This window comes from Natrix helvetica (genome assembly GCF_964273705.1).
Source record: "Natrix helvetica genome assembly, chromosome: 1".
NCBI lineage: Eukaryota > Metazoa > Chordata > Lepidosauria > Squamata > Natricidae > Natrix > Natrix helvetica.
Genome location: NC_138548.1, coordinates 106,943,332 through 106,955,716, shown reverse-complemented (window position 1 = coordinate 106,955,716; position 12,385 = coordinate 106,943,332). Strand labels below are relative to the sequence as shown.

Genomic DNA, 12,385 nt, shown 5'->3' with positions numbered 1-12,385 from the left:
TTAAAGATTATACAACGGGATCATTGCAGCTGCAATATCTCATGACAGATGTAAACATTATTTCCAATGACAGTCATAATGCACATGTAGAGTGTTCCCTGATAGCCTGGTTTCAAAGCATGCATCACTTTTAAAGATAAATACCAGCAGTTCAGCTGAATCTTGGGAATGGATGATAAGCCACAAAGTTATGTAAGAACCTGAAAATTATGCACCAGACTTGTTCAAGAAACATCTCTTGAATTGCACACTTTATCTTTTATGGGGACAGAATCCCCAAAGAGAACAATTTAAAAAGTACTATCCATTATCAACTCTTATCATTTAAATTGGATTTCAAACTATTGTTTTTTATCCTCTTATTACTTCTTTCATGCAGAAGCTCAACTCATCCATAATTTAACATCTGGCACACTGAAACGTCTGCAGAATATATGCCAGAGAAATCTATCACCATCTTCTACAGCCCACCAGCCAAATATGAATAGCATCACTGAAGCACATTCCTTCCAATTCTCATCCCAGGAAGGATATCCAGGATATCACATTAAATGGTACGATTAAATCAGGCAAAGAAAAGTAAGCCAGAAGCATATTTTCTACCTGTATTTTGATATAAGGCTATTATAGAATAAATTATTCAACTCCATAGCTTGCTTATTCAATCTTCTGGACCCACATATAATTCAGACTTTCTCTGTCCTAAGGGAACCAGAACACAAAACTATGGTTAACTGTTTATAAACAGTTTGTTATCTCACTACTTGTGGGCAGTAAAAACCTGAGCCCCAGTATACATATTTGGCTGTTTGCCTAACTATAGCAGGCTCATCTAATTGAGGACAAAGTGAAGAGATGCATAATCCCAACTACTGAGCCGTGGTGGCGCAGTGGTTAGAGTGCAGTACTGCAGGCTACTTCTGCTGACTGCTGGCTGGCTGAAATTTGGCAGTTCAAATCTCAGCAAGCTCAAGGTTGACTCAGCCTTCCATCCTTCCGAGGTGAGTAAAATAAAGACCCATTCAGCAACCAGTGCTGAACCAGTGGTACTTATTATCAGTCCTCAAACTTCCAGTTCTTCTACCACCCTCGAGGTTAGGTGATTGCAATCTGGGCACTTGGCACCCAGTTTGCAATTACGATGGTTGCATTTATCACATTTACCCGATTGCATTGGCAACCTTCCCTGTTGGCTTCCCTCAAGCAAAGTTCATGGCGAAGGTGACATAAAGCGTTACAATATGCTTCCTAGTAAGACTCACACACTCCAGCAGTTTTTTCCCCCAAGAAGCCTGGCTAAGGCAACATGGCACCTCCCTCCTGTGGCTACCACCTGCATTCTCTTTGACCAGGCAGTAGCCACCCCCAGCCCCATCATGCTCACCCATGCCTCATGGTGCACCTTTGTACACGTAGCTGCAGTCACCTTTGCTTTCACCACATTGTACCACATCTCAGTGGCCATGAGTATACTTTCATGCACTTGACGGAAGTTATTCCCAGTCCAGCTGCACTTACGTGCACTACAACCACTGCTGTCACACTCTTGCACACCCGGCAGCAGAAACCCCTGGCCACACTATGCTGTGCCCCACTGGCCCACTCATGCACATTCCCCCACTCATCAGCAGCCACCCCCAACCTGCTGCATTCACACCATGCCAGCCATGCCAGCACCTTCACACCCTGGCAACAACCACTCACCTACCCACCAGCCTGCTGGGAACTGACTGTCAGCTTCCTCACAAACTTTGTTGAAAGCTGGCAGGAACTTTGAGGAGGTCTTAGCTGAACAACAGAAGTGGGGATTGCCAAGTCTAAGCAATGTGATCATGTGACATCACACTTTACAATCACATTGCTTAGCAATGGAAATCCCAGTTCCAATTTGCCATCACAACCTAACCTGCATATGCTACTTTATCAGTGCTTCCACATTTCTCTCAGAGATCAAAAGTCATTTATACAAGGGATCTTTTTCTGGAATCTTACTGGCTCCAAACCAGCCTAAAATAAACAAAGGTCAATTTAAAAGAATCAAAAAGCCTTTCATTTAGCAATGACATAATATACATTCATTAATCTGCACAAAAAACTGTGAAATGGGATAATTGAGAATACAATAGATTCATTGAAGACCAGTACATTCCCTATTTTAAAAAGTTTTGTCAATTATATTGGGGTCAACTAAGGCATTATTTGACATTCACAATAAAGGACTGATCAGACATATGGGTGTTGCACAGAATGGAAATCTTAAGCATGATCTCTCACGAATTACCATATTTTTCGGAGTATAAGACGCACCTTTTTCCCTCAAAAAAAAGGCTGAAAATTTGGGTGCATCTTATAAATCGAATACAGCATTTTTTTGCCTCCTGAAGCCCCGCCCCTTCAGAAAATGGCCGTGCATACCTTTATGGAGGCTTTCAGACAGCTCCTGGGAGCTGGGAAGGGCAGAAATGAGCAAAAAATGGGTTGTTTTTTGTACTCCCAGCCCCCAGCAGCACTCTATAAGCCTCCATAAGGCTATGCATGCAATTTTTTTGACGAAAAACAGGGCCGTTTTTGTGAAAAATGGGCTATTTTTTGCTTTTTTTGCCCCCCCGGAGCACTCTGCAAGTCCCCCCCCCCCCCCAAGGCTATTCATGCCTTTTATTTGAAAAAAAAGCGAGCCAATTTTCGCAAAAAATGGGCCGGTTTTCGCGATTAATGGGCCATTTTTCGGAGATTTGCAGAGTGCAAAAACTTTTTTTTTCCTTTCTGAAAGCTCTTTAACTGATGAGAATTACATTGATCAAGTGCTGTGCCAGCAGAAACAAAGTCTTAAGGTTTGTCAGCGATTTCCTTCTCCAGCACATGGATAAATACACCTGGAAACATCTCCCTAACTACCTACTGTATCTCTCTCTCTCTCCCTACCTATTTACTGTATTTCTCTCTCTCTATTTTTCTCTCTATCCCTTTACCTACCTACCTACTCTCCCTCCCTCCCTACTGTATTTCTCTCTCTATCTCTCTATCTCTCTACCTACCTACCTACTCTCTTTCCCTACCTACCTACTGTATTTCTCTATCTATCTCTATTTTTCTCTCTGTCCCTTTATCTACCTACTTATCTACCTACCTAACTACTCTCTCTACCTACCTACCTACTGTATTTCTCTTTCTTTCTCTCCCTCTCTATCCCTCTATCTACCTACCTACCTACTTTTTTTTTAATTTGCCTCTTCAAAACCTTGGTGCATCTTATACTCCAGTGCGTTTTATACTCCAAAAAATTTGGTAAGCTCTGGAGAATGAAATGGAACAGACTATCTGAAAAAGTGTGAAACGAAAACTGGATGAAGAAGACAGAGCTAAGATACATAGAACAGTATTCATTTTATTATTGGAGAATGAATTACATGTACCTAATACAATTTCTTCTGCCATAGTCAATGACATTTAATCAATGTGTTCTTTTTTTTAAAGTGAAATGACTGATCTATATTTCTTCTTGGCAAAATGAACAGAGTTACTGGCTTCCAAGGAAGGACAAAGCTGTCTATATTTTTGGCAGTTGTGATGAAGATAGAATTTTTGTTTAATACAGTTTGGCAGCCAAGGTTGAGAAAAAGTGCACCTGAAAAGTTAAAGGTACAAAGGTTTGCAGATGCAGCTTTTCTCAGCCATACTTATGCAACTATTAGAAGTACAGAACTTATATCACCATAATCACTTGCTGAAACACAGCCAGTTTATAGCTTAGTATTAACCAAAATAACTGAATGCCAGTTTTCACTCTTTAAATGAGAAAAATAAACATTATTTAAAAGTACCGTATTTTTTGGAGTACAAGATGCACCTCCCCCCCAAAAAAAGAACATGGAAATGTTGGTGTGTCTTATACACTGAATACAGCCATTTTTGGCTTCCTGAAAAATGGGCCATTTTTCACAAAAATTAAGGACTTTTTGCCTTCCCCCAGTCCTGCTGAAGCCTGCAGAGTGCTCCTGGGGGCCGGAGAGGACAAAACATGTTTTTCTTACCTCTTTGAAATCATGGTGCATTTTATACACCGGTGCATCTTATAGTCTGAAAAATAAAGTAATTGCTGAGAAAGACTACTACATCAAAGTATGCAGTTAAAAGGGGAACATTTATACATTTATTTGATTAGATCTTTGGTCAGCTCAAGGCAGCATACATACCTAATGCCCCTGCCTCCTATTTTTTCCTCCAACAACCCACTGAGATGGGCTGTGCTGAGAACAAGTGACTGGTCAGAATCACCCAGCCAACTCACATAATCTATCCTAGCACCTTAACCACTACACCAACCACTACACTCTGGGAAATCACTGAAGGACTGGATCTGTTTCTAGATTGAGAAGCCCATTGAAAGTCAAAGTAATGCACCAAATTATCAAGGAAACTTTGATGATTAAAAATCCATAATTCATCATTTAAATTAAAAGCATGAATTTGGCTGCATCCTCATCTCTCTTACAAAATTCCTTATTTTGTTTGGTCCCTTTTTTTCCTCTTGCCAACCCATCAAGTTTGACTCTCAACAAGATAATGACTATTTAAGCCCCACTAAACCTGAGAAGACCACACAATTGGCAACAAATACGTATCTTGTATGATTTTTTTTTAAATCTAACCAGGACGGTCTATATAGTATTTGGAAGGTTCCTGTAACCATGGGCTAGACTAAGAAGTTGAAAAAAAATCCTGGAATAAAAGTTAGCTTTTAAACTTAGAAAAGTGTTATATTATCCTATCCACACAGAATCAATCCCTTCACAGTTGCTAGAGAACAACCCACTATTATAATGTCCTCATCCAAAATGTATTGATAACCACTTTAAAAAAGGAACGTATTAACTGAAAAAAGATGTATAAAAAATAATTGATCAACATCCTTTTTATGTTCAGTGGCAATAGTTCACCCACACACGAGACAATGTGGACAGGTAATCCTCGACTTACAACCACAACTGAGCCCAAAATTTCTTTGCTAAGAAAGTTGTTAAGTGAGTTTTTGCTCCATTTAACGACCTTTCTTGCCACAGTTGTTAAGTGAATGGCTGCAGCTGTTAAGTTAATAACACAGTTGTTAAGTGAATCTGGCTTCCCTACTGGCTTTGCTTGTCAGAAGGTTGTGACCTCACATCACCATGGGTATGCTACATTGGTTGCAAATATGAAAAACGGTCATAAGTCACATTTTCAATGTCATCGTAACTTTGAATGGTCACTAAAATGAATGGTGCAAATGGAGGACTACCTATATTCCACTTAAGACTGGAGGAATACTTTCACCACAATAGGAATGAACTTGTACAGAATCTTTCAGAGTTGAAACAATGTTTGTGTACAGAATCTTTCAGATGGTTAAAACATTAGACCCTTACAAAATGTTTTAACAATAATTCTAAGATAATTGTATATGGCAGCGATGGCGAACCTTTTTTGGCTCACGTGCCGTAAGTGGGGGGAGCGCAGGGGGGTTGTGTGCGGGCGTGCCACACCCATAATGCAATGCACAATCCCCCCAGTGCGTATGCGCGCACTACAGGCGCTCCCCCCCCATTTTACATGCTTTTTTCACCCTCCCCAGGCTCCAGAGGCTTTATAGGAGCCTAGGGAGGGCGAAAACAGCCTCCCCCGCCCCCCCCCGAACGCCCTCCGGAGGCTTCAGGGACCTTCAGGAGGCTTCCCTGGAGCCTTTGGAGCAGTCAAAATGACCCTCCGAGCAAACCGGAAGTGACTTCCGGTTTGCTCGGAGTGTCATTTTGAGCGCTCCGAAGGTGTCAGGGAAGCCTCCGGATGGTCCCTGAAGCCTTCTGAGTGCTCAAAACGACCCTCTGAGCAAACCGGCAGTCCATTCTCGAACTTCCGGTTTGCCCATAGGGCCGGTTTTTTACACTCCGGAGGCTTCATGGAAGCTCATGAAGCCTGCAGAGGGCCTCCGGGGGGGCAGGGGAGGCTCTTTTCGCCCTCCCCAGGCTCCTATAAAGCCTCTGGAGCCTGGGGAGGGCGAAAAATGGCTTTAAAAAAGGGTGAACTCAGCTGGCCAGAAACAACAGCCATAATTAAAGAAGCTGAGATCTCATGATTGTGAACAGGTTCAACCACTTATCACTGTATCAGGTCCAATTAAAGAACTTCAAAACATAAAAGTTGATGAAAAAGTTTGACCTTTATGACCAGACCTACATAATAAACCTCAGAAATCTAACTTATTTACCACCCAGTACAGTCAGGCAACTCTGGATACTCCACTGATATTATTGGCACAGGGCTATATGGTTTTATGAATCCCATGTCAAAATTCCAAGTTACCAGATTTTGTGGCAAAAAACCCTTTCCATTCATCATCTCTATAAAAAATAATTCTAATTATCACAGATGTTAACTCATTTTATGCTAAGTTGTCCAATACAGTTGAATTAAAATCTTTAAAAGCATCATCTTTGCTGGTACTAGAACATTGTTGATCATTGTGTTTGTAAGCATTAACAATTACTTCTCTTTATCTGATTTGATTCTAGTACTGCCCAAATGCCATGTGACGCACACAGTTGGCACTACGATCACTCCCATAGCTGCACAATACAACGTGTCAATGTCTTTTAGCTAACTCAACGCTTGCTTATCTCTTATCCTTAAAGGCGGTAAAGGAGATATATTGATGGAATTTTTCATTAATATTAATATTTCATTAATATTCTCCATAGATTGGATGCCTTGGCAGTGTTCTATCAGGACTTCACTAACTTTCATGTACCTTATCCAATACTAGGAAAATCCATAATGGGCATCATGAAATATAGCATTTATAGCCAATTACAATACTAATGATATCTGTTCAAAAGAAAAAAACACAAAGTGATGTAAATCAAAAATTCTTATAATAAAATGCTCACAAAACAAAATGAAAATAAAAGAACAAAAACATCACCAAATAGCACTAGGAATATTTTTCTAAATGATCCCAGAAGAGAAAACAACAGAAAACTGTTTTTCACCTTCAATTCCAAATAATACTAGTTAAAAGAAAAAAAACCACTTTTTTTTACAGCCCTTTAAAGTAAGCCTATACTTGCTAAAAAAGACATTGATAACAAACCCCACAATAGACACAGTCTCTAGATCAGTTCAAAGGATTTGAAAAGAATTATTTTGGCAAGAAATAGCAGCTTTTGAAGTTCTTCAGAGGTTCAGCACCATTTCCCCTCAACAAGACCAAACGTTCTTACCACACCAAATGTGTTAACCAGCTGACAAATGCAACTGTCACAACCAACAACTGGTTATTGCTCACTACAATGTTAGATTGCATCAATGTAAGTGTAGATTCCAAATTAGGGAATAGGACAGTTTCAATTTAGTTTGCATGATCAATCCCCATTTCAAGCATTATAACGAAACTGGAACAGCAATAATCAGAACTATGATAATCAGATTTTAGTCCTATGAAAATGCACTGAAGGAACTAGGAATGTTTAGCTTTCTGAAGAGAAAACTGTAGGAGAATAGGAGAGCATTTTACTGTAGAGTGCTAGGCACAGACTAATGATACTGATAGGAAAACAGATTCCAATGGAATATTAGAAACTTTCTGGACAGGAGCAGTTCAACCATTACATCAATTACAAGTACGCAAATCAATTACGCTGCTCTCCTTGGTTGGATAGTTCAAGCAGACGGCAACAACTATCTGTGGGGGATATTTAATTTGGATCCCTTGACTAAGCAGGGAACTGGCTTTAATTGTTTGGCCGACAATATTCCAACTTTGTTTTCTAAATCCGACTTATCAGAAAGGAATTGTTTAGATAGCATCTAATGTCCAGCAGTCTACTTTTGGGGAGTTTATAGCGGTTCTCCAAATTGTTTTATCCTACTACCTGAAGTGGAATAGTTGGAGGCTATATAATTTTTCTGAAATTCTGCTTGCTGAAGATTTTTTTCCCCATTCTAAACTCAACTCATTAAATCTATGCCACTTTTATATCTCAAATTAGCAATCTCAAATTAGAGTTTATATTGCTGACTCATGATAAGACAAGCATTAATTTACAATATTAAATATAGGAATAGCAGATGTTTGAAAATTGATTGATATATGCTATAAATCACATGCACTCATTTTTCCCTACTTCGTGGAAGAAATTATGGATATTTTAGTACATGTGGCACAATAGCTACAGTAAGGCTGTGCAGCACTTTGTATATAAAGAGTAAAGGCGGCTCCAGAGATTTCTGGGTGTTTATGTATTTCCTCTCAACATGCATGCAGCTGCCCTCCAAAGCTTCACTGAAATCCTTTGAAAATATATATTTGATTGAAGGAGCTGCTGATGTGTTCTACCTGGGTGCCTAGAACTTCCCAGCTAGAAGTTCTTAAATCTTGAAAGTTGCTGACGTTGAGAAATACTGGTCTAAAGCATCTTTTCCCCTTTTAGTTCAAAGCACTGGCCACCCTAACAGGTTCTGCTAATTTGCTTGCAAAACGTGTTCCTAAAAAATAAAAGAACAGAGAGGCATCCAATGGATCTTCTGTCCCAGCATTAGAAAACATGTCGCCTGCCAGATGTTATTGAACTACAACTCATCCCTCAACATTAACCATATTCACTAAGTGAGATGGGCCCTTTGGAAGACCTGGAAGATAAAAAAAAACCTGAATGGTTTCTGCCATATGGATTGACAGATGTATAAAAATAGAAACAGGTAACAATTATTCCTTATTCCCATTGTGTTTAGCCTCAACAGTCATCTGAAAACATTGCTTCTTGTTAAAGCCTCAACAGAATCATATTTAGTTTTAACCTTTCCACTAAAATGCCAGAATGGCTAATAATAATAAAGAATACAGATAAAGTAAATATATTATTAAATATAACAATTATAAAGACAAAAGGTAAATAACAATTACTGGTGAAGAATTACTGATATTTTTTGTAATACAGATTTTGGATATTTGCATTCTCAAAATATTTCACCTAATGCTTCTTCCTTCTGCTTTAAAAAATGCCCACCTAAGAAAATGTTGCAACTCGCATGGTATACAAAACCTTAGTAAAACCGTTAGTTACTCTTTCAACACTAAACAGACAAAGTGTGGTCTGTGGTTGTATGTATTACCTCAAGCTTAACAGTAATTTGACATTATTTTGAATATTGATAATATAAAAACTATACATATATGAATGGCCCTTTCTTCAAGCAATTTAAATATTATTCTTAAACTAACTCATCTTAAAAACAGTTCTCAATTTACTTCTAAGCTGTTGAAATGAAATAGTGCTGTTATATTTTCAAGAAATACTTCAAAAGAGCAATTGGTCCTAAATTAGCCAATGAGTTTGTTGAGGGCTGATTTCAGTTCTAATTTAATATCTTGCACTATATGGTTTATTTATACAGCACCTCCAATTGTATACCATTATAACTCCACAGATTTTTTAAAAAGTACCCAAGGAGGCTACAATCTAAATAAAATGGGAAAAATAAAGACAGAAAAGATTGAATGCAAATGAAGTTACAAAGACTTATTAACTCTGTTAATTATGTCATGCCAATACTCCCACATGGCAAGGTACATAATAATGTTCTTAAATTACAGGTAGATAGTTCCCAGTTTAACTTCTTAATGATAACAGCACTTTAATGGCTTGTCACATTATCAAGGGAAGAATGTTCAGATTCCTGCATTATACAAGTAGATGTTTTGAATGGTTCCGATAACATATATTAAGATGTGTTAATATCTTTTTATTTTAAATAAGCCCAATATGCCAGGGGGACAGACTAGCATGAAAACATGAATCATCAAACATAGAATGATGAAAAATTCCATGCACACAAGGAAAAAAAACACTAAATCAGATGTCCTTTCAATAATAATTTTCAACTTTCTATTAAAATATTGCTAAACTATCGAATGTGGACTTTATTTCAATTGAGCAACATTATCTGTTATGAATCAAGCTATAGAAGTTAATTTGCTTCTAAGCAATATATTTCAAATGCAAATAGATCTAATAACCTGTTTAATACAAATCACTATACTTTATCCTAAACTGTTCTGCATTTCATATACATCTTAATAACCAAACAAAGCTGATAATGTGCTAGTTTACTACTAAAAAACTACTCACATCTCCTTCTCAATCTTCAGACGAGGCAGTACTTCCAAAATGTGATGTTAAAACATGCATCTTATAATGACAGTTAACTCAGTGTATATAAATTATTGCATTTTATACATTGTTACACATTACAGGACCATAATTAGAGAAACATCAGTTTAAGTAGTAATGGTTCATTTTCTTAGAATATCATCATAGGAGTTTTCTGAATATAAATGACCATGCCTAAAACAAGGATAAATGATAAACATATCATTTGTATGGGATCGTACTAGACGCTGATATGACAAACATTTCATCATCCAATAATGATACAGTACTTGTAATACTAGGAGCTTACATTATTACTCATCGGACTGTGCTTAAATGCCATTTCCCACAACCCCATTTAAAAACTGTCTTTAACACCACCTTTCCTAAACTTTGGAAAATTAGTGTCTGAAATACGGGACGGTGAAACGTAAGTAACCACCACAAGGTAACTTCTACATTTTAGCTTCCCTACCTCTACTTTAATGAGTGATACCACATTGTTTAAGCACTTTTGCCCTCACTCAAGCCAGCATTATACAAACCTTTGCCATTTCAGTTTGTACCTTTGGCTGACTTTCAATCATTATCTACTCTTTGTAAAACGGGAATGCTTTCATCCCAAAGGAACGGAGGACATTCAAGAAACTTTACTTCCTGCCATTCCTGCTGCCATCCAATGATGAATCCTGAATCCATATGCTAAAGACAGGAACCGAGATGCTAATCTTTTGGACGGGTTCTGCTTCACCCATACTGCAACCTTCTCTTGCGGTGCCTGTCAAGTTTTCCAACTTCCCGCGGAGAAATGCACACTCCAGGGACAGCCAGCCTGGCCACCCTTCTATAACCCCCTTTGACAATGCATGCAATTGTGGAACAAAACCCCGAGCACTGTTGGGTAAGGAAGAAACTTGAGATCATCCAAGCTGATCACTCATTGCTCGGCTCCGGCATTAAGAGAAAAATCTTACCTGCTTCCTCCGGCAAGGATCCATAGCTCTAGAGGTGGAGACCAGGTGATCCTAAGCAGGTTGCTTTCTCTCGACGGGAACCCTCGAGCCGGAACAGCAAGATATCCCGGCGTTGGGGTTTGCTTCGTGCACTCCCCTCTTCCTTTCTCCCTCCCTCCTTCCCTTACTTCCCCTCCCTCCTTCTCTTTGCCGATACACCCCCAAGCTGCTCTCTAGACAAACCTAGTTCCCCGTTCCCATGGTGACAGGTACCGCCTCTTGCAGCGCAGGGATTGGCGGAAGCGCTCCCCTTTCTGGGAATCGCGTAGGGCTACGATTGGGCTACCTCGGGCAACCACTTTTGGTTGCGCGACGAGAAATTAAGCGATGAAGGTGCGTTGCGCCGAGGGAAGGTACGTGGCGCTAATAAGAGCGGGCGGCGCTTGGTTTTTTTTTTTAACCTGATTGACACGATTGCTTTGAGAAGGGGAACCGGAGGAGGAGCTACGGAATGCAGAGGAGCCAATGGGAGAAGCCTTAGCTGGGTGTGTGTTTGTGTGTTTTCGGAATCTGAAAGGGAAAACCAACGAGGGTTCTTTTCCTTTGACAATCTGCCGATGATTTCCCTTTGCTTGTTTTTATTTGGGGGGAAGGATGAGGGATTGGGGGGTGGGGTGGGGCAGCCTGCTGTCGAATGCACTATCTAGCATCTGGAATATACCATAAAAACAACATCACCAATTGGAATAAACGCTCCAATCTATAGCACTGGAACGGAGACATCAGAGTTTATCATTGTCTGGACTGCAGAAATCCGGTTGACCACTGAACGGAAGAGGAAAACGTGATGTAGAAATCTGAGGGTTTTGCAGCTCATATATGCTAGTCCTGCAGCAAATCAACTTCATGGAACTCTGCAGAATCTTTTTTTTCCTACTTACTGTGCCTCAGCGAAAGGACGGTGGTTTAAGGGCTTTACTGTATGTCATGCTGAAAATCTGCTTTTTCTAGTTATCTTGTGTAAATTGTGGGATTTCAATTCCCAGTAAAGTTGCAGTTGGGGAGCTGGAAGCACACCAAGTGGACCGAACCAACTATGCATGGATTCAAGTACATTATATTTGATAAAGTATAGGCTGCCAGACATCTGAGGACAGAAGAACAACCATAGCACAAGAGAAGCGAGCACTTCGCAAAGCCAGAGCTACAAATGCTGCATCGGTGGTGCCCACACATGTCTACCCTACATATGGC

At 39.5% G+C, this 12,385-nt stretch overlaps 1 protein-coding gene across 1 annotated transcript in view; it reads right to left on the bottom strand.

The window, feature by feature from the left end:
- Positions 1–11,338, bottom strand: part of NUCB2 (nucleobindin 2) — a 39,155-nt gene extending 27,817 nt beyond the window's left edge. Inside the window, exon 1 of the mRNA XM_081937711.1 lies at positions 11,153–11,338. Within this exon, the coding sequence (XP_081793837.1) occupies positions 11,153–11,176 (24 nt within the window). The 5' untranslated portion in view covers positions 11,177–11,338. The remainder of the gene's footprint in view (positions 1–11,152) is intronic.
- Positions 11,339–12,385: the final 1,047 nt, after the last annotated feature.